The sequence below is a fragment of the Chrysemys picta genome, chromosome 2, assembly GCF_011386835.1.
Source record: "Chrysemys picta bellii isolate R12L10 chromosome 2, ASM1138683v2, whole genome shotgun sequence".
In the NCBI taxonomy this organism is placed as follows: domain Eukaryota; kingdom Metazoa; phylum Chordata; order Testudines; family Emydidae; genus Chrysemys; species Chrysemys picta.
The window spans coordinates 117,494,389-117,517,268 of NC_088792.1; the positions used below are offsets into that span (position 1 = coordinate 117,494,389).

The window sequence follows — 22,880 nt, forward strand, 5'->3', positions numbered from 1 at the left end:
TTCTGAGGGGGCAGGAAGTGGGAGGGAGTGGAAGGGGCAGGGGCGGGGCTAGGACAGGACGGGGGCAGGGTTAGAGCGGGGCTCCTCCCGTCCTCTTTTTTGATTGTTGAAATATGGTAACCCTACTCTGTAAATAAATATTTCCCTTGTTATAGCCACTGTACTTTTCCTGTGGGTGTGGGTGTTCACTCTGGGGGGTTTGGAACAGATGCTCCTGGGGTGGAAGGGATTTCTCCTGCTGCATTCCTGCGTGCACCATCTCCTGGCCAGAGCTGCCTGCAGAGCAGACTCCATCTTGGCCACGAGGGCGCTAAAGTTACATATACTATGGGGGATGCTGGCATAGCTACGAGCTTTGCTGCTACAGAGCCTGTAGTATAGAGTTGGCTCTAATTGTACTGTAATGCACTGGCTTCATGTGGATATTTATTTTAGGACTGTAGATTAATCGCAGTTAACTCATGCGATTAACTCAAAAAAATTAATCGCAGTTAAAAAATGAATCACAATTAATCGCACTGCTAAACAATAGAATACCAATTGAAATTTATTACATATTTTTGGATGTCTTTCTAAATTTTCAAATGTATTGATTTCAAATACAGCGCAGAATACAAAGTGTACAGTACTCACTTTATATTATTTTTGATTACAAATATTTGCGCTGTAAAAATGGCAAACAAAAGAAATAGTATTTTTCAGTTCACCTCAGACAAGTACTGTAGTGTGGTCTTTTTATCGTGTAAGTGCAACTTGCAAATGTAAATTTTTTTTTGTTATATAACTTCACTCAAACAAAACAATGTAAAACTGTAGAGCCTACAAGTCCACTCAGTTCTACTTCTTGTTCAGCCAATCATTAAGAGAAACAAGTTTGTTTACATTTACGGGAGATAATGCTGCCTGCTTCTTATTTACAACGTCACCTGAAAGCGAGAACAGGCATTCGCATGGCACTTTTGTAGCCAGTATTGCAAGGTAGTTAGGTATGCTAAACATCTGTATGCCCCTTCATGCTTTGGCCACCATTCCAGAGGATATGTTTCCATGCTGATGATGCTGATTAAAAAAATAAAACATTAAATTAAATTTTTGACTGAATTCCTTGGGAGAGAATTGTATGCCTCCTGTTCTGTTTTACCCGCTTTCTGCCATATATTTCATGTTATAGCTGTCTCAGATGATGACCCAGCACGTGTTGTTCGTTTTAAGAACACTTTCACTGCAGATCTGACAAAACACAAAGACAGTACCAAAGTGAGATTTCTAAAGATAGCTACAGCACTCAACCTAAGGTTTAAGAATCTGAAGTGCCTTCCAAAATCTGAGAGTAGGTGTAGAGCAGTGGTTCTCAAATGTTTGTACTGGTGACCCCTTTCACATAGCAAGCCTCTGTGTGCAACCCCCCTTTTAAATAAAAAACAACAACACTTCTTTAAGTATTTAACACCATTATAAATGCTGAAGGCAAAGTGGGGCTTAGGATGGAGGCTGACAGTTTGCGATCCCCCATGTAATAACCTCGTGACCCCCTGAGGGGTCCCGACCCCCAGTTTGAGAACCCCTGGTATAGAGCATGCTTTCAGAAGTCTTAAGAGCAACACTCCGATGCGGAAACTACAGAACCTGAACCACCACCCAAAAAAAAATTATTATATATATATAATATAAAATCAGCCTTCTGCTGGTGGCATCTGACTCAGATGATGAAACTGAACTTGCTTTGGTCTGCACTGTTTGGATGGTTATCGAGCAGAGCCCGTCATCAGCATGGACGCATGTTCCCTGGAATGGCGGTTGTAGCATGAAGGAACATATGAATCTTTAGTGCATCTGGCACATAAATATCTTGAGACTCCAGCTAGAACAGTGCCATGTGAACACCTGTTCTCACTTTCAGATGATATTGTAAACAAAAAGCAGGCAGCATTATCTCCTGCAAATGTAAACAAACTTGTTTGTCTGAGCGCTTGGCTGAACAAGAAGTAGGACTGAGTGGACTTGTAGGCTCTAAAGTTTTATATTGTTTTGTTTTTGAATGCATAATTCTACCTTTGTAAATTACATTTATAACTTTCATGATAAAGAGATTTCATCTAATACAAGTACTGCAATGCACTGCAAAATACTATTTCTTTTGTTTCTTTTTTACAGTGCAAATACTTGTAATCACAAGTAAATATAAAGTGAGCACTGTACAGTTTGTATTCTGTGTTGTAATTGAAATCAATAGATTTGAAAATGTAGAAAACATCCAAAAATATTTAAATAAATTGTATTCTATTGTTTTTAACAGTGTGATTAATCATGCAATTAAGTTTTTTTAATAGCTTGGCAGCCCTAATTTATTTCAAATTTGTAAAACAGCTAATAGGCAACCATCGTGTCATGTTCTGAGTTCTCCCCAACACATATTTTAATTAGCAGTTAACAAAACCCCATAATCAATTACTGTGATTGAATACGATGTCCTTCAGTGATTGACCCAACAGATAAGGCACTTGCAACTGCTACCCACTAAAAGAGCTCTTCTTTGGCTCAAGTTGTAGGGTTATGTCTTGGAGCTGAATGATAAGGGTTTGAGTAGGTCATTAATGTATATTTGTTTCTGTTATCTGCAGAATTTAAACTTGTTGTGACACCCTGTTTTGTGGTGGTAAAGAATTTCCCCCCCTCCTATTCTTAAAATCTTTCCTTGTACGTCAGTTGCTTCCTAACTATTTTTTGTTTTTCTCTGTACACCATCCAATAGGTTAATATTTATCTGGTAATGTAGTACCCAGAACTAAACACAGTATTCAAGATGAGGCTGAGTAAGAGCTGGAGAGAGAGAGAGAGAGAATGGGTATGTGTTACCTCCCTGTCATGCCATATAGAGCCATAACATTTACTGTAGAACCATTAAAAATTAAATGTGAAGAAACCTTGATTTAGGATATGAGTGACTTGAGCAGCAGAAAAAGGCTCTCAAAAGTATTCACATTAGAGGATAAATATTGTAAATCCAAATGAATATGCTGTGATTCCTCATAGAGGCAGAGTGGATAAAGATGTTTATAGGATATTTGATACCATGCTCACAAAACTAAAATGTAGGTTTCCCAGAATAAATCACCAAGCCTGACTGGTGGCACCCAATGATGCTACAGGAGCTTGAGAGGATCTGGAAACTCAATTAGCTTTATATATCTAATCAGCCCCTGGTCTCAGGATTAACCATGGATTGAAGGGAATGGGTAAAACTTTCAAAAGTGCCTAAGTGCCATTTTCAAAAATTACTTAGGAGGCTAAGTCTCATCAATGAGACTTAGGCTCCTAAGTCATTTAGGGGATTTTAAAATTTTTTACCCTTAGCTTAAATTTTTAAAGATGGTGTAATTAGTGTGCTATAGGCCAGATGGGGTAACCTGAATCAGGCTAAATTCTCGAGGCTTGACACTCTCATAAAGGCCTACTAAAGCTCATGGATCTCACCACATTCCAAAAATAGTGTGAAAAGATAAGGCTGGTGAATTTTAACAAGTGATGATCTCTGATACTAATCCAGTCAGCCTTTTGCAGGGCAAACAGGGGAATCCACTCCCCCTCCAGGATTTCCTGTTATGTAAATGGACTAAATTCAGAGAGAGTGTGGTGTCAAATGGTTAGGCCTGTGCATGGTGTCAAGTTCCAGAAACTTCCCAGATCTGGTGATCTTCCCACTGGAAAAGGATGCGTGCTCCTTTTAGTGATTAGTGCTCAGGTTCTTTTGTGGACTGGAGGCAATCTGGGATGATTAAGCTTTTCACCACCATGGTATACTTCAGGCATGCTTTTAGAGCCACTATGGAGGAGGAGAAGGAGGAACCTTTGCCTGTAATACAACCTTAGCATGATCTTGTAGAGCATGTCTGTCTGCCTCAGCCCTACTTTTCCACCACCAATACTATACTTTCTATCCTTCCGTTTTCATCTGATGGAAGTCCTCCAAGAACCGTGGAGACCTGTGTGCATGATGAATCAAAAGGGGCTTTCTGGGAACCATTGTGTTGATGGTTCCTAGAAAGTGGTCTTGCTGACTCATCACATAAGTTGCTCCTCTTTCCCTTGGTAAACTGTTGCCACTTGAGTAAGTTTTGGAATTTGGTGGGTTTGGAGGGCTACACCATGGTAGAATAGCCCTCCTGTCTCCTGAAGGCAAGGAGAATCCTGGCCTTTGACTGGCTGAGATGATGCTTGTTCTGTGTGTTGGCTGGTGTCACGCTGTCTGGAGTGACTCATGACTGAGTACCCACCTCAGGGCAGAAGCGGATTAACAAATTTGCTGCCCCTAGGCCGTCAAAGAATTGCCGCCCCTCCCCCCCCGCTTCCCCACGGCAAGCCGGGGAGGGGAGTTGTGACGCGCTCGGGGGATGGCGGCAGTGGAGCAGGGGTGAGCTGGGATAGGGAGTGGTTCCCTGCCCCCTCAAGAGTTACTCCCCGTGCCCGCCGGCCCCAGCTTACCTCCACTATTCCCCGAACGCGCCGCTACTCGCTTCTCCTCCCTCCCTCCCAGCACTTTCGCGTGGCAAGCCTGGGAGGGAGGGGGAGGAAGGGGAGTTGCGGCACGCTCGGGGGATAGCGGTGGCGGTGGAGCAGAGGTGAGCTGGGGCGGCTGGGGAGCGGTTCCCGGCCGTCCGCGGTCCCTAGCTTACCTCTTCTCTGCCTCCTCCGAGCGCCATGCAACTCGCTTCTCCCTCCCAGCGTGGCAAGCCTGGGAGGGAGGTGGAAGGAGGGAAGCGCGGCATGCCTGGGGGAGGAGGCAGGCTGGGGATTTGGGGAAGGGGCGGAGTTGGGGAGGGGGCAAGAGCAAATTTGCCGTGCTAGGCCTAGTCCTTGTTGGCCTAGGTGATAATACGCTGCTGCCTCAGGGCAGATTGTCAGAAAACAGGGCAGACACCCCAAACTGGTGGTATGTTCTATAATTAGATTTCACCAAGCCAGTAAAATGTGAACTCCTGGATCACTATATCCATCTTACAGTTGATAGACTGGAGAGTCTGAGGGACTGTCTATCTTGCCACCCAGGCAAACTGAACTTTTGTGATAAAAGGATCACTTACTTAAAACAAAAAAACAAAAATCACATCACATTTAGATTGCCTCCAGTCTCAAGAGACCAGTCACTTACTCCAATTCAATTGGTACTCTGGATCTTGCACCGAAGACAAGGCTGGCAGCCAATTCGCTAGTAAACTAACTAAAGGTATATTGGCTAATAAAAGGAAATGAGAATTGAGAGGTTAAAGCAGGTAAAATGTGCACAGGTGAGTCACAGTTTATAACTCCAAATGGTGGCAGTGATGTAATAAGCTGCTACTTTCCCAAGTCATTTCAGGGTACCCAGGTTGTCTCTGGGGATCTCTGCTTTGCATCTGGTATGCTTCCCTGTAAGAGTCCAAACAGTCCAGAGATGCAGGATCTTTCCTTGAATCCATACTTATAGCTTCTTCTCACTGAAAACAAGCTGATAGGGTCACTACCCATTTGGGCTTTTCCTTTGATGTCAGAGCCCTGGTCTACACTACGAGTTTAGGTTGACTGTAGGAGGGTTAAATTGAATTAAGCCTGGACACGTCCACACGATGAAGCCCTTTCTTTCGACTTAAAGGGCCCTTTAAACCGGTTTCTTTACTCCACCTCCGACGAGGGGATTAGCGCTAAAAATCAGCCTTTGCGGGTTGGATTTGGGGTAGTGTGGACGGAATTCGACGTTACTGGCCTCCGGGAGCTATCCCATAGTGCTTCATTGTGACCGCTCTGGGCAGCACTCTCAACTCAGATGCACTGACCAGGTACACAGGAAAAGCGCCGTGAACTTTTGAATTTCATTTCCTGTTTGCCCAACGTGGACAGCACAGGTGACCATGATTGAGTCCCAGGATTGCAAAAGAGCTCCAGCATGGACAGAACGGGAGGTATGGGATCTGCTCACCATATGGGGAGATGAATCAGTGCTAGCTGAACTCTGTAGCACTAAACGAAATGGCAAAATATTAGAAAAGGTCTCAAAGGCCATGAAGGACAGAGGCCATAACAGGGACGCACAGCAGTGCCACGTGAAAATTAAGGAGCTAAGGCAAGCCTACCACAAAGCCAGAGAGGCAAACGGAAGGTCTGGGACAGAGCCGCAAACATGCCGCTTCTACGCGGAGCTGCATGCCATTCTAGGGGGTGCAGCCACCACTACCCAACCGTGTGCTTTGACTCAGTCAATGGAGAAACACGCAACAGGGAAGCGGGTTCGGGGTACACGGAAGATGATGATGATGAAGAAGACAATGAAGATAGCTCATAGCAAGGAAGCTGAGAAATCGGTTTCCCCAACAGCAAGGATATGTTTATCACCCTGCACCTGGAACCAGTAACCCCCGAACTCACCCAAGGCGTGCTCACAGACCCTAAGGGCACACAAGGGACCTCTGGTGAGTGTACCTTTGTAAATATTACACATGGTTTAAAAGCAAGCGTGTTTAATGATTAATTTGCCCTGGCAATCGCAGCCAGTACAGCTACTGGAAAAGTCTGTTAACGTGTCTGGGGATGGAGTGGAAATCCTCCAGGGACATCTCCAGAAAGCTCTCCTTGATGTACTCCCAAAGCCTTTGCAAAAGGTTTCTGGGGAGGGCTGCCTTATCCCGTCCGCCATGGTAGGACACTTTACCACGCCAGGCCAGTAGCACGTAGTCTGGATTCATTGCATAACAAAGTATGGCAGCATATGGTCCCGGTGTTTGCTGGCATGCAGACAACATCCATTCCCTATCTCTCTGTTATCCTCTGGAGAGTGATATCATTCACGGTCACCTGGTTGAAATGGGGTGATTTTATTAAGAGGGCATTCAGAGGTGCCCCTTGATGCTCGGCTGAACAGAAATGTTCCCCACTGTTAGCCATGCGGTGGGGGGGGAGGGGTGAAAGGATCATCCCAGAGAATTGTGGGGGAGGGGGTTGTTGGGTTTGTGCTGCATGTTAACCCGGAAACCCCAGCCCCTCCTTTCACATTGCAAACCCATTTTAAATGGCCAACCCAATGGGTCCATAGTATGGGAAATGAGGGCGCTACTGTTTGAAGCCATTCCCACATGTTAAGAAGGTTAAAAAAGCCAAAAGACTGTGGCTTACCATGGCTGCCTGCAAGCCGAATTCTGTTGCCTAGCACTGCGTGAGTGATCTCTCACACCAAACCAGCAGGCCCTCAATATAAGAGGAAAAATGCGACCTCGTAACGAAAGCACATGTGCTGAGTAATGTGAACAGCAAAATTTAACGTGAAAGAGTGTACCCATTGTTCTCTAAAATGGGTCTTTTTTAACAACCTTTCCCATCTCCTCCACCAGCTGCAAATGTTTCTCCTTCGCAGAAGCTAGCAAAGATTCGAAGGAGAAAACGGCGGACTCGGGATGATATGTTCACGGAGCTCCAGATGTCCTCCCACGCTGAAGGAGCACAGCAGAATGCGTGGAGGCAGTCAATGTCAGACTACAGAAAAGCACAATATGAATGAGAGGAGAGGTGGCGGGCTGAATCGCGGGATGAACAGAGCAGGTGGCGGGCTGAAGATGATAGGTGGCGTCAGCTTGCAGACAGAAGGCAAGAGTCAATGCTCCAGCTGCTGGAGCATCAAACTGATATGCTCCAATGTATGGTTGAGCTGCAGGAAAGGCAGCAGGAGCAGAGACTGCCGCTACAGCCCCTGTGTAACCAACATCCCTCCTCCCCAAGTCCCATTGCCTCCTCACCCAGATGCCCAAGAACACGGTGGGGGGGGGGCCCTCCGCCCACCCAGTCACTCCACCCCAGATGATTGCCCGAGCATCGAAGGCTGGCCTTCAATAAGAGTTAAAGTTTTAATCTGCAGTGTGTCCTTTTCCTTCCCTCCTCCCCCACCCATCCCGGGCTACCTTGGCAATTATTCCCCTAGTTGTGTGATGAATTAATAAAGAATGCATGAATGTAAAGTAACAATGACTTTATTGCCTCTGCAAGCGGTGCTTGAAGGGGGGAGGGGAAGGTGGGGTGGTTGGTTTACAGGGAAGTAGAGTGAACCGGGTGGGGCGGGGCAGAGGGTTCATCAAGGAGAAACAAACAGAAGTTTCACACCGTAGCCTGGCCAGTCACAAAACTCGTTTTCAAAGCTTCTCTGATGTGCACCGTGCCCTGCTGTACTCTAACCGCCCTGGTGTCTGGCTGCACGTAATCAGCGGCCAGGCGATTTGCCTCAACCTCCCACCCCGCCATAAATGTCTCCCCCTTACTCTCACAGATATTGTGGAGCGCACAGCAAGCAGCAATAACAATGGGGATATTCTTTTCGCTGAGGTCTGAGCGAGTCAGTAAGCTGCACCAGCGTGCTTTTAAACGTCCAAATGCACATTCCATCACCATTCGGCACTTGCTCAGCCTGTAGTTGAACAGGTCCTGACTACTGTCCAGGCTTCATGAGCCATGGCATTAAGGGGTAGGCTGGGTCCCCAAGGATCACAATAGGTATTTCAACGTCCCCAACGGTTATTTTCTGATCCGGGAAGAAAGTCCCTTCTTCCAGCTTTCAAAACAGACCAGAGTGCCTGAAGACGCGAGCATCATGTACCTTTCCCGGCCATCCCACATTGATGTTGGTGAAACATCCTTTGTGATCCACCAGGGCTTGCAGCAGCATTGAAAAGTACCCCTTGCGGTTTATGTACTCGGTGGTTTGGTGCTACGGTGCCAAGATAGGGATATGGGTTCCGTCTATCGCCCCACCACAGTTTGTGAATCCCATTGCAGCAAAGCCATCACCTATGGCCTGCACGTTTCCCAGAGTCACTACCCTTGATATCAGCAGGTCTTTGATTGCCCTGGCAACTTGGATCACAGCAGCCCCCACAGTAGATTTGCCCACTCCAAATTGATTCCCGACTGACCAGTAGCTGTCTGGCGTTGCAAGCTTCCACAGGGCTATTGCCACTCGCTTCTCAACTGTGAGAGCTGCTCTCATCCTGGTATTCTGGTGCTTCAGGGCAGGGGAAAGCAAGTCACAAAGTTCCATGAAAGTGCCCTTACGCATGCGAAAGTTTCGCAGCCACTGGGGATCGTCCTAGACCTGCAACACGATGGGGTCCCACCAGTCTGTGCTTGTTTCCCGGGCCCAGAATCGGCGTTCCATGGCATGAACCTGCCCCAGTAACACCATGATTTGCACATTGCTGGGGGCCCATACCTTGTGTGAGGGCTGTGTCCATGTCAATTTCCTCATCACTCTCGTCACCGCGCTGCAATCGCCTCATCGGCTGGTCCTGGTTTTGCTTTGGGTTGTCCTGGCTCTGCATATACTCCAGGACAATGCACATGGTGTTCATAGTACTCATAATTGCCGCGGTGATCTGAGCGGGCTCCATGATCCCAGTGCTATGGCGTCTGGACTGAAAAAAAGGTGCGAAACTGACCGAGGGAGGGGCAAGTGACGACATGGTGTACAGGTACAGGGAATTTAAATCAACAAAGGTGGCGGTGAATCAGGGAGAAACACAAACAACTGTCACACAGAATAGCCCCCCCAAAGATTTAACTCAAAACCCTGGGTTTAGCAGGCCGTTGATTTCACGGAGGGAGGGGGAAGCAAATGAATACATCTATTTTTTACATCTTAAGCTGGCAGCAGATGGTGCAGCATGACTGATAGCCCTCGGCATCTTCTGGGTGCTTGGCAGAAGATACTGTACTACGATTGCTAGCCCTCATAGTCAAGACTGTTCAATAGGACTGCCGGCAGGACTGAGTCTCCAGGAGACAAAGCATGTCTGCCCAGGTGCCTCTGATTGAACTGGAATACGACGATGACGGATATCAATCTTAGTACACCATCTACTGCCAAAAGGCAAGGGGCTGCTGCTGTGTAGCAATGCAGCCTCACGTCTGCCAGCACCCAGATGACATATGGTGACCGTGAGCTGAGCTGAACTGAGCGGGCTCCATGTTTTCTGTGGTATGTTGTCTGCACAGATAATCCAGGTAAAAAGGCGCGAATCGATTGTGTGCCGTTGCTCTGACGGAGGGGGCGGGGCAGGGGTCTGACGGCATGTACCCAGAACCCCCCGCAACACTGTTTTGCATCATCAGACATTGGGATCTCAAGCCTGAATTCCAATGGGCGGTGGAGACTGCGGGAACTGTGGGATAGCTACCCACAATGCAATGCTAGGAAGTCGACAGCCTCGGTCCTGTGGACGCGGTCTACCAGCTTCATGCACTTAGAGCATTTTATGTGGGGACACACAATCGACTGTATAAAACCGATATCTATAAAACCTGCTTCTATAAATTCGACCTAATTTCGTAGTGTAGACATACCCAGAGAGTGAGGAATGCATTTTGAGTCTTAGACTTCTGATCATCACACACAATGACCATTTGCTTTGAAATTAGCACTTTTCTGTTGAAGTTCTTCATTTGCATTCCACAAAGCTTCTCTCTCATTTGATGGGTTATTTAATAACAGAGTATTTACAATGTAAATATTAGCTACTACATTATAACGGGATACAGATAAGTGAAAATGCAAGTAACATCCCATTAGTTTTCATGAAGTTTAAACACCAAATACACTTATACATTTAACAATCACTTTGATCTATACTAATACACAAGTGAATTGGCCTAGGGCTCTGGCATGAGCTAGCACCTGGTCTGCTAACATCACAGCTGGTTTGTTATGTCCTCCATGCCCACATGTAGTCTGAGGATCCGGCCCAAGGTGGGAGGAACTTAGTCAGAAGTGAATGTCTATGGGGAGTCATTGAAAATACTATTAATACTTTAAGTGACAATAGAGGTAGATCATCTTCAGAAACAGGTTAAGGAGATGATCTTAGAAATGCGGCTCATTCCTCTGAGTATACAAAATGTTCAGTGAAAGTACTTCAACTTAACACATCATTCCTTTGTGCTTCTAAATGGTCCTGTTTAAATACTAATCTAAACCACAGAAGCCTGATTAACCATTTCACACTGCCTTTACACTTTAAGGTACTATTATTACCCCGTAAAGAAGGAAAAAAGAAAGAGACACACAGGAATCACTGCTTCCCCTTTTAGTTTGACAAGAAACTGGATCCCTTTCCTGTTCTATGACCTTAAGAGCTTGTCTGCACTTACAGTGCCGTAGCAGCACAGCTGCACCGCTGTAGTGCTTAGTGAAGATGCTGCCTGTGCCAATGGGAAAGCTTCTCCCGTTGGCGTCAGTACTCCACCTCCCTGATCAGCAGCACTTATGTCAATGAGAGAAGCCCTCCTGTCGACATAGCACTATCTATGGTGGAGGTTAGGTTGGTATAATTATGTTGCTCGGTTATGTGACGTAGTTATACCAACATAGACTTGGTCTATACTACCAATTTAAGTGAACTCTACCTCTGTTACCAACCTGCTGGGTTATTACAGATTCACCCTTTGCTAGCAGCATTCAGCACTCAGCCACTTGATTTGAGACACACATTATCCTGGCTGTCACATCAGCAAATATAATATTAAGATTCATTTTGGGATCTAAAAATTGTAAGATAATATACATTGTTTGACAAAGAACGGGAATATAGAGTATGCCAGTAGATACTTGATCATTAAAGTAATTTAAGGATTCAAGTTAGTCGTAACAGAGATAGGAACACATTTTTCATGTACAGTTTTAGAAAGACAACACCATCTGAGGATTTATTAATTGGAGTGTTACATTCAAGACAAGAGAAATTGTGCATGGATGTTATTAAGAAACATCCATACACAAGTCTTTTGTCTCACCTACCTCTATGAAGTTTAAACATTCTGGAGGGGGTTCTGATAAGCATTGATCAAAGGTATGGTGAGTTTTAGCTACAATGATATCTTACATTTTTCAGGATAAGAGGAGGCTATGGAGGTGAAGGAGAAGAAGTGTATGATCTTATTGCTATGTACAAATAAATACAACAGATAACCAAGACTTAGATTCTAATTAAGCCACATGTGGAATTAGCCAGTGTAAACGTGTGGAACTCACCGCTGCAGCACCTCCTGCTGGTCGTCTCCAGGAATTAGCTCTCCAGCCATTGGCCCCCCCATGTCCCTCCTGGATCCGGTGCCCCATTATCTGGGGTGCTGCCCCCTGACAGGAACCCCTTTCTCAGGGCCTCCCCTCTCTGGGGAACCCCCAACCCTCTAATCCCCACTTTGCCTCAGTATAAGGCTACTGCCAGTCATTGTCTAGCACAATGGGGCAGACTGCCGTATCAGCCTACTCATCACCGCAAGGGTTTGGACCTGCTGCCTTTGCCTACCACTGGGCTGCCCTCTGCAACCCCCAGTACCCGTTGGCCTTCTGCTAGGCCACAGCTTGGGGCTTTCCAGGCTGGAGCCTCCCCAGCTCCTCTGCCTTTCCCCAGTCCTGCACCACTCGGGTACTCTGCTCAGATCCCTGCAGCCAGGGCCCTCCCTCTACAGCTAGAGAGAGACTGTCTGCTTGAGCTCCTGGCTCAAGCCTTTATAGGGCCAGCTGGCCCCTGATTGGGGCATGGCTCCAGCTGAGCCTGCTTCCTCCCAATCAGCCCAGGCCTCTTTCCCTTCCACAGCCCTCCTCCAGGGCTGTTTTAAACCACTCAGGGCAGAAGCGGGTAACCAGCCCGCTACAGCCAGACATTCCTGGTTATTAAAAATGCTATAATACTTTTAGTGTTTTATTTCCCAGAAGATGATTGGCATTTGGAAGTCCCTGTTCTTGGAAGTATTGGTAGAATCTACCTTACTAGGAATCTGGAAAATATGAATAAAAATGGGATTAGATGCTCAATGCTGGTCATACTCAGATGCTCAGAGTTAAACTGACTACAAAGGAGGGATTTTCTCCCAGGGCATATTTTCAGGGACAGTTACTTCTGGGTATGTTACTGAATGGAAATTCCCTGATTTCAAACTGAGATTTAACTACTGAAGAATGTTTTCTATATAAAGAAACCATGGGAAAAAACATTCCTTGAATGGACAAAAGTGGTGTAAAATGAAAACGGAAATCCTCGTAATATGTGTTTGAGCAAAGTTTTAGGATTGCCAACTTTCTGATTGTCGAAAACCGAACACCCCAGCCCCACACCTAGGCCCTGCCCCTGCCCCGTCCCCATCTCACTCCATCCCCCTCCCCATGTCGTTTGCTCTTCCCTACCCTCGCTCACTCGCTCATTTTCATTGGGCTGAGGCAGGGCTTTGGGGTGTAGGAGGGGTGAGAGCTCTGGCTGGGGGTGTGGGCTCTGCGGTGGAGCTGGGGATGAGGGGTTTGGGGTTCAGGAGGGGGCTCCAGGCTGGGGGGGGGTGGGGCTGAGCGGTTCAGAGTGTGGGAGGGGACTCCAGCTGAGACAGGGGTTAGGGTAAGGGAGGGACTGAGGGCTCCAGCTGGGGGGTGCAAGCTCTGGTGTGGGGCCAGGGATGAGGGGTTTGGGGTGCAGGAGGGGGCTTCGGGCTGGTTCCAGCCAATGGGAGCTGCAGAGCTGGTGCTTAGGGTGGGGGCAGCACATGGAGCCCCGGGCAGCACATGGAGCCCCCTGGCTGCCCCTAGGAGCTGGAGGTGGGACATGCCGCCGCTTCCGGGAGCCGCGCGGAGCCAAGACAGGCAGGGAGCCTGCCTTAGCCCTACTGCACCGCTGAATGGACTTTTAACAGCCCGGTCAGCAGTACTGTCCAGAGCCGCCAGGGTCCCTTTTTGACCGGGCAGTCCAGTCAAAAACTGGATGCCTGGCAACCCTACTTTTAGAGAAAATCCTCCAAGGTATCTTATTCATAATTAGAGCTGTGCAAATAACAGATTTTTGGGGCTAATCTGAAAAAAATATGTTTAGAGTCAAACTGAAAGCGCAATTTTTCAAAATTTTTAGTGAATTGAGTAAAAAACAATTTCAATTTAAGTTGAATGAAACATTTTGGTTGAACCAAAACTAAATATTTTGGCTTTGATTGGGAGCATTTTTAAATAGTTTTGATTAAAAAAAAAAGGAAGCTTTGAAACAAAATATAATTTGCAACTAAAAAAATTGAAATGTTTCATTTAAAAAATGTCAAAATAAAACATCCCAGGGTTTGTTTGTTTTTTCCCCAGGTTGCTTTTCATCCAAAACAATCTGGTAAAACTGACATGAATTCACAAAACATTTTGCTGTTGCCAAGTCTGCATTTTTCATTACAAAAAGGTTTCATACAAAAAATTTCTCTCAGCTCAACTTGTAGCCTTATCCTGCATTTGTAAAACTCCACTGCATTGTTTGTGCCAAGTTGTTGCTTCCTCCCTTCATCATGGCTATGTTACAATATCTTTGTTTATTTGAGAAAACAAAGGAATAAATTCTCTGTTCTCTCATCTCCTCTCTGGAAGTGCATGTAACTCGTGGTTTATGAAAGGCTAAAGGAGAACATTTTTGTAGGAGCTCCCTGCAAAAGAACTGGTCCCCCAGCGCACTTAAACATGTGCCTATCTTTAAACGTGAGTAGTACTGTCAGTCAATGAGATTTCTGATGTGCTTAAAGTAAGGCATGTGCTCAAGCACCTTGCTGAATAGGGGTTTCAAATATTAGCACATTAGCCGTATTGTAACTTCATTAAGCCATATAATGTTAAATAAAACGTAGACACTGGAGTAAATAACATATTTTTGTCTCATGCTACAGAACGAGGATCAAAGGGTCATCTTGATCTGACAGAGCTGATAGGAGTTCCACTCCCTCTTTCTGTCTCCTTTATCACTGGCTATGGAGGGTTTCCAGCTTACAGTTTTGGACAAGATGCTAACATCGGCCGTTTGACAAGCACTTTAATACCACAGACCTTCTATAGTGATTTTGCTATCGTCGTTACAGTAAAACCAAACAGCGATGATGGAGGTGTACTATTTGCAATAACAGATGCCTTTCAGAAAACTATATACTTGGGAATGAGACTATCGCCAGTTGATGATGGCACCCAGAGAATAATCATGTACTACACAGAGCCTGGTTCCCACATCTCCCGAGAGGCTGCTTCATTTAAAGTTCCAGTGATGACTAATAAATGGAATCGATTTACAGTGACTGTTCAGGGAAATGACACTGTTCTGTTCATGGATTGTGAAGAATATAACAGAGTTCAGTTTCAGAGGTCATCTCAGGCCTTGCAATTTGAATCCAACTCTGGTATATTTGTTGGAAATGCAGGAGCAGCAACAGGATTGGAAAAATTCACAGTAAGTACAGTATGATGGATTCTAAATGTTTTTGATAGATGTTTCCTTTCAAAGAAGTTCTGAATGCAATGTCTAAGCATGAAAATAAGTCACATCTGAAATATCCTGTATTTTCCATACACATGGAGCAAAAAATATAGGAAATGCTAGAATTAAGTCAATGCAACCTTAATTCTCTCCACTAGTGTGTTTGCATTATGACACAGTCTTTAATTATGTAATCACATGCTAACATTTACATAGGACTCTTACGTTATACAGGGCTGAGGGTGGATGGTGCTCAGGGAATGAATCAGAGTTGTGTAAGGAATGAGGCTGTTGTCTGCAGGATCTCTTGCTGTAGATGTTGGAATGTGGGCAAATAAAGGATTGTCTTGTGGTTAAGGCAGGTAAATGTCACACAGAAGAATTCATTTCTCTCTCTGGCTCTGCTACAGTGTTCCTATGTGAACTGAGCAAGTAACTAAAGCCAAAATTGCCACAAGAGGCCATTAGTTGTGTTCCTTATTTTGAGTGCCCAAATGGAGACACCAATGGTCTGATTCGCAGCAGGGCCGTGCACTCACAACTACAACCGAAGTCAGTAGAAGCTGTGGGTGGTTGGTACCTCTGACAAAAACAGTGTGGTCTGAAGGAATAAGCGTGAGATTGAGAATCAGGATGTCATGAGTTCTTATTCTGGCTCTGCTGTTCAAATCACATCAGCCTTCTTTCTTAGTGTGGCCATCTGTAAAACGGGGATAAGAAAATGTATTCCTCCTCAACCTAGGGGGTTGTTAGGATTAATTAATGTTTGTACAATACTGTGATTGTATACAGTGATATAAAAATGCTAAGTACTTTGAAAAATCAGCCCCTAGGTGTCTTCAGTCAGGTGCCCCGTCACCGAGAAAACCAAAATTAGTGGATCCTAATCAGGGCTGTCCAGAGGATTCAGGGGGCCTGGGGCAAAGCAATTTCAGGGACCCCTTCCATAAAAAAAGTTGCAATATCATAGAATACTATAGTCTCGTGGGGGCCCCTGTGGGGCCCAGGGCCTGGGGCAAATTGCCCTACTTGCCCCCCTCCACGGGCGGCCCTGACCCTAATTCGTTGGCAAATGTTGGTCTATGTGCTCAGCTCACCCACTGTAAAATAGCAATAGTAGTACATTGCCCCTTCACAAGGGAGTTGTGAATGTAAATTTGTTAATGTTTGTGAGGATCAGATGCTACAATGATAAGAACTATAGAAAAGCTATTGAGGAAATTATTAATTCCTTATTTGGTACAATGGTTGGATGGTGTGCAGTGATTAAGGCACAGGGCCATAGGTGCTGGAAGTAGCGGTTCTGGGGGTGCTACTGGACCCCCTGGCTTGAAGTGGTTTCTATTATATACAGGGCTAACAGTTTTGGTTAAATGGCTCTCAGTCCCCCCACTATAAAAATTGTTCCAGCACCCCTGCACAGGGCCACAAACTGAATGATAAAAATAGAAAGAAATATTGAGCCGCCTCATTTGCTGTACCTCACCCAATACGTGCCTGGATCAAGGCAGGGGTCCTGTAGAAAACGTAGTATATGATCATATCAGTTAAAACTGTATTAAAATGCACTTGCACAGTGGGCAGAATTAGGGTTGCCCAGGCAACCTTAATTTGGGCATTTCTTGATGGCTGAGTGTTTGACTTTACAACCTTAATAACTTTTTGGTTTTGTTTGTGACTTTCTAGTATTTTTTTAAAAAAGGAAAACAAATTCTATCATGTTCAGATGTAACATTAATGTTTACACTATGTGTGTGTGTGTGTAGTCATGAGTGTGTGTGTGTGTGTGTGTGTATGTGTATACACAATACTCAATATAAAGGGAGAGAGATTGAATACTAAACGAGACTATATAGATCTTTTGGTATATTTCATGAGTGAGTCATAGTGAGAATAGACTAAAAATGTGGTGGGAGACAACATTAATATATTAATGATGGTTTTGGTCAGCCTAGATGTCTATGACCATTGCAGGATTTAGTTCACAGAGGGTTTGCAACATGGATCTGCAAGTCCAGTTGACAGGACTGGAAGAAAAGGAAGACTGCAGTTTTTCTTGGAGGTTTGGGTCTAATGACCCAAACCTCCAAGAAAATTTCAATTTCCAAAGGGAGCATCTCATAGGGAATTGGGTCCCTAGGTTAGGGGAGTGGAAAGAGTTTTTGGAAGAGGTAAGAAAAGGTGGCTCGTTGGGGTTTGTAAGGAGCAGATATATAAAAGAGTGCAGCTTTTTCTAGAACATGGTCTGATGTTTACAAACAATTCAAATATCGAACTCCAGGCTTACCTTTTAAGCCACAATGTAAATATACCATGAGGCTTCCTGTGCCCTTTGTAATTAGGTTTGGTTTAGACCACTGGTTTGTTTCACTTTTTCTAAGTATATAATTTTAATACAGTAACAGCATTTTTAACTGTGATTTGCTGAGTACACGTATTCCATACTAAACATTAGCAACAGACTGATCATGTGAGTTACATGACCACCAGCCCACCAGGAGATAGTTTCAGTGAAAGATGTAAGCTGTGTCTACAGTTTATATACTGCTAGAACCTCATGTTGTGGTTCAATGACATGGAATAGACCTAAACATTAGCACGAGGTTTCCAGGCTTTATCAGCCTGATTAAAAACCGCTTCCTGCTGGGACTAGCTTGGAATTCTCAGCCTGCCAACTTCCAAACTGAAATCTGTCCAAATATAAAAGCCTGATTCGGTGCCCAGTCAAAATGAAAACATCAGGTTTTTTGTTTTGTCTTCTTTTTACGTCTCCAGTAACTTCAAGTGGTGCATAATAATTTGGGAAATTAACATCTTTCCTGATAAACTAATTAAGCCGCAGTGCCAAATTTTCATTGCTTCAGAAAAACAGGTAATACCTTCCTAAACTCACTGGTAGTAGCAGGTCTTGAGCTCCATTTGGTAAGCAATAGGAAGATGCACTTATACTTAGTATCAGAACATTTCAACTTCAGACAACAAAAATTACAATTTAAAGGGCAGCATAGTCTTCCCTCAAAACATGCATGCGACTCCAGTTACGATTAGCAAGCATTGCCCCTGCACTTCTAGCGCTACATTCATCTCTCGTCGTTCATTCTTTTTCATTAGCTAGTGACCAATATAATAGTTTATTAATAATAACTGTTCAGTGCTAGTATCTAGGGCAGGGGTCGGCAATCTTTCAGAAGTGTTTCAGAGTAACAGCCGTGTTAGTCTGTATCCGCAAAAAGAAGAACAGGAGTACTTGTGGCACCTTAGAGACTAACAAATTTATTAGAGCATAAGCTTTCATGGACTACAGCCCACTTCTTCGGATGCATAGTCCACGAAAGCTTATGCTCTAATAAATTTGTTAGTCTCTAAGGTGCCACAAGTACTCCTGTTCTTCTTCTTTCAGAAGTGGTGTGCCGAATCTTCATTTATTCACTCTAATTTAAGGTTTCGCGTGCCAGTCATACATTTTAACATTTTTAGACGGTCTCTTTCTCTAAGTCTATAATATATAACTAAACTATTGTTGTATGTAAAGTAAATAAGGTTTTTAAAATATTTAAGAAGCTTCATTTAAAATTAAATTAAAATGCAGAGCCCCCCGGACCAGTGGCCAGAACCCGGGCAGTGTGAGTGTCACTGAAAATCAGCTCGCATGCTGCCTTCGGCACACGTGCTATAGGTTGCCTACCCCTGATCTAGGGTAATTTATCCACTTATCACCTCCATGGACTTAACCCAGTACCCATTGAAGTCAGTGGGAGTCTTTGCATTGACTTCAAATGGGCATTGAATCAGGCTTTGGTAGAGGCCTCCATAGGCAATTTATTCCAGTGTTTAACCACCCTGACAGTTAGGAACTTTTTCCTAATGTCCAACCTAAATCTCCCTTGCTGCAGTTTAAGCCCATTGCTTCTTGTTCTATCCTTGGAGGCTAAGGTGAACAAGTTTTCTCCCTCCCATAAAGTCCTTATGACTCCCTTTTAGATACCTGAAAACTGCTATCATGTCCCCTCTCAGTCTTCTCTTTTCCAAACTAAACAAACCCAATTCTTTCAGCCTTCCTTCATAGGTCATGTTCTCAAGACCTTTAATCATTCTTGTTGCTCTTCTCTGGACCCTCTCCAATTTCTCCACATCCTTCTTGAAATGCAGTGCCCAGAACTGGACACAATACTCCAGTTGAGGCCTAACGAGCGCAGAGTAGAGCGGAAGAATGACTTCTCGTGTCTTGCTCACAACACACCTGTTAATGCATCCCAGAATCATGTTTGCTTTTTTTGCAACAGCATCACACTGTTGACTCATATTTAGCTTGTGGTCCACTATAAGCCCTAGATCCCTTCTGCTGTACTCCTTCCTAGACAGTCTCTTCCCATTCTGTATGTGTGAAACTGATTTTTCCTTCCTAAGTGGAGCACTTTGCATTTGTCTTTGTTAAACTTCATCCTGTTTACCTCATACCATTTATCCAATTTGTCCAGATCATTTTGAATTATGACCCTGTCCTCCAAAGCAGTTGCAATCCCTCCCAGTTTGGTATCATCCGCAAACTTAATAAGCGTACTTTCTATGCCAATATCTAAGTCGTTGATGAAGATATTGAACAGAGCCGGTCCCAAAACAGACCCATGAGGAACCCCACTTGTTATACCTTTCCAGCAGGATTGGGAACCATTAATAACAAGTCTCTGAGTACGGTTATCCAGCCAGTTATGCACCCACCTTATAGTAGCCCCATCTAAATTGTATTTGCCTAGTTTATCGATAAGAATATCATGTGAGATCATATCAAATGCCTTACTAAAGTCTAGGTATACCACATCCACCGCTTCTCCCTTATCCACAAGACTCGTTATCCTATCAAAGAAAGCTATCAGATTGGTTTGAAACGATTTGTTCTTTACAAATCCATGCTGGCTATTCCCTATCACCTTACCACCTTCCAAGTGTTTGCAGATGATTTCCTTAATTACTTGCTCCATTATCTTCCCTGGCACAGAAGTTAAACTAACTGGTCTGTCGTTTCCTGGGTCGTTTTTATTTCCCTTTTTATAGATGGGCACTATATTTGCCTTTTTCCAGTCTTCTGGAATCTCTCCTGTCTCCCATGATTTTCCAAAGATAATAGCTCAGATACCTCCTCTATTAGCTCCTTGAGTATTCTAGGATGCATTTCATCTGGCCCTGGTGACTTGCAGGCATCTAACTTTTCTAAGTGATTTTTAACTTGTTCTTTTTTTATTTTATCTGCTAAACCTACCCCCTTCCCATTAGCATTCACTATGTTAGGCATTCCTTCAGACTTCTCGGTGAAGACTGAAACAAAGAAGTCATTAAGCATCTCTGCCATTTCCATGTTTCCTGTTACTGTTTCTCTCTCTTCACTGAGCAATGGGCCTACCCTATCCTTGGTCTTCCTCTTGCTTCTAATGTATTGATAAAAAGTCTTCTTGTTTCCCTTTATTCCCATAGCTAGCTTGAGCTCATTTTGTGCCTTTGCCTTTCCAATCTTGCCCCTGCATTCCTGTGTTGTTTGCATATATTCATCCTTTGTAATCCGTCCTAGTTTCCATTTTTTATATGACTCCTTTTTATTTTTTAGATCATGCAAGATCTCGTGGTTAAGCCAAGGTGGTATTTTGCCACATTTTCTATCTTTCCTACCCAGCAGAATAGCTTGCTTTTGGGCCTTTAATAGTGTCTCTTTGAAAAACTGCCAACTCTCCTCAGTTGTTTTTCTCCTCAGTCTTGATTCCCATGGGACCTTGCCTATCAGCTCTCTGAGCTTACCAAAATCCGCCTTCCTGAAATCCATTTTCTCTATTTTGCTGTACTCCCTTCTACCCTTCCTTAGAATTGCAAACTTTATGATTTCATGATCACTTTCACCCAAGCTGCCTTCTACTTTCAAATTCTCAATGAGTTCCTCCCTATTTGTTAAAATCAAGTCTAGAACAGCTTCCCCCCAATAGCTTTTTCAACCTTCTGAAATAAAAAGTTGTCTGCAATGCAGTCCAAGAATTTATTGGATAGTCTGTGCCCCGCTGTGTTATTTTCCCAACATATATTTGGATAGTTGAAGTCCCCCATCACCACCAAAACTTGGGCTTTGGATGATTTTGTTAGTTGTTTAAAAAAAGCCTCATCCATCTCTTCCATCTGGTTAGGTGGCCTGTAGTAGATTCCTAGCATGACTTCACCCTTGTTTTTACCCCTCTTAGCCTAACTCAGAGACTCTCAACACTTCCGTCTCCTATGTCCATCTCCACCTCAGTCCAAGTGTGTACATTTTTAATATATAAGGCAAAACCTCCTCCCTTTTCCCCCTGTCTATCCTTTCTGAGTAAGCTGTACCCATCCACACCAACATTCCAATCATTTATATTATCCCACCAAGTTCCAGTGATGCCAACAATGTCATAGTTATATTTATTTATTAGCACTTCCATTTCTTCTTGCTTATCACCCATATTTCTTGCATTTGTATATAGGCATCTAAGATACTGGTTTGATCTTGCCTCCCAGTTTTGCCCTGATCCTCCTTTCTCTCTGCCATTATAGCCCTCTTGTTTCCGACCCATCTCCCAGGTCTCCATGTTCCCCACTTACCCGTGGGCTTTGCTCACCTGTCCCCGTTGAACTTAGTTTAAAGCCCTCCTCACTAGGTTAGCCAGTCTGTGTCCAAATAGGGTTTACCAAATATGGTAAAACAACATGAAACAAACTTAGGCTTATGTGAATTTCAGCAGATATCCTGATTACTTTTTTATCACATTTGTGAACTTGACTATGGAAGTACAGGTAGCATGGGCCATAAAACGCTGAATGTTGTAGTTCCATTTGAGTTGCACCCATTGCTGAAACTGGAAAAAAGAAGGTGGTGGTTCTCTCCCTCACTCTGTGCACAAGCCAGCTTCCGGACTCTTGACATGCTAAAATCAGACACCACTCACAGCAGATGATGCAAATGTTCAAAATATGATCCCTTATGCTCTGTGGGTCTCCTCAGGCTTGTTTACCCCTCAGTGAGATTCAGATCCATGATGGGCGCAACAGGCATGTGGCTAGGGCTCCAGAGACATGTGATGAGATCAAAATCTCAGCTCTCATGGGAACAATTGTTTCTGGCCCTCATGACTGCAAAGAAAAGCTTGAAAACATGAGCTCAGTGTAACTGACTCGGTGATGTCTGCCTGAGTCTGCAGAGGGGCTGCAACAGATGTCGGAGCTGCAACCTTTATTGCCAAGGAGGAAACTGCCTGGCCCCACACTCTCCACCAAGGCAGACCTGTCACCACTCCTCAGGCTGGGCAACTTGGCTGGAGGTAGTGGCTGGGCTCTGCAGAATTGACTTTACTTTGGGAGGGCTCACTTTGCTCCCCTGGCCTTTTGATTCCAGAGGTCAGACGGGGGGAGGGAAATGGTGGCATCTGCCAAACAACTTCCATTCATGGCACCAGAATGAGCATGATAGAGCATGCAGGTCTGTGATTCTCCCTCTCTTTTCTTACATGATTCACAATGAAAGAGCAAATAATCACTGGATATCTGAACTGCCCATCATCAGGCAGTGAGAGGAATGGGAGAGGTCACACATCTCTGAGCTATTGTTTCAGACCT

The 22,880-nt window shown here is 44.5% G+C and overlaps 1 protein-coding gene across 18 annotated transcripts in view; it reads left to right on the forward strand.

Moving 5' to 3' along the window:
- Positions 1 to 22,880, forward strand: part of COL15A1 (collagen type XV alpha 1 chain) — a 290,708-nt gene that overhangs the window by 100,304 nt on the left and 167,524 nt on the right. For all 18 annotated transcript variants that reach the window (XR_010598479.1, XM_065584078.1, XM_065584076.1 and 15 more), the window contains one exon: positions 14,686 to 15,236. Coding sequence is in view for 17 of the 18 variants with exons in the window: in XM_065584078.1 (XP_065440150.1) it covers positions 14,686 to 15,236 (551 nt within the window). In the remaining variant the exon portion in view is untranslated. The remainder of the gene's footprint in view (positions 1 to 14,685; positions 15,237 to 22,880) is intronic.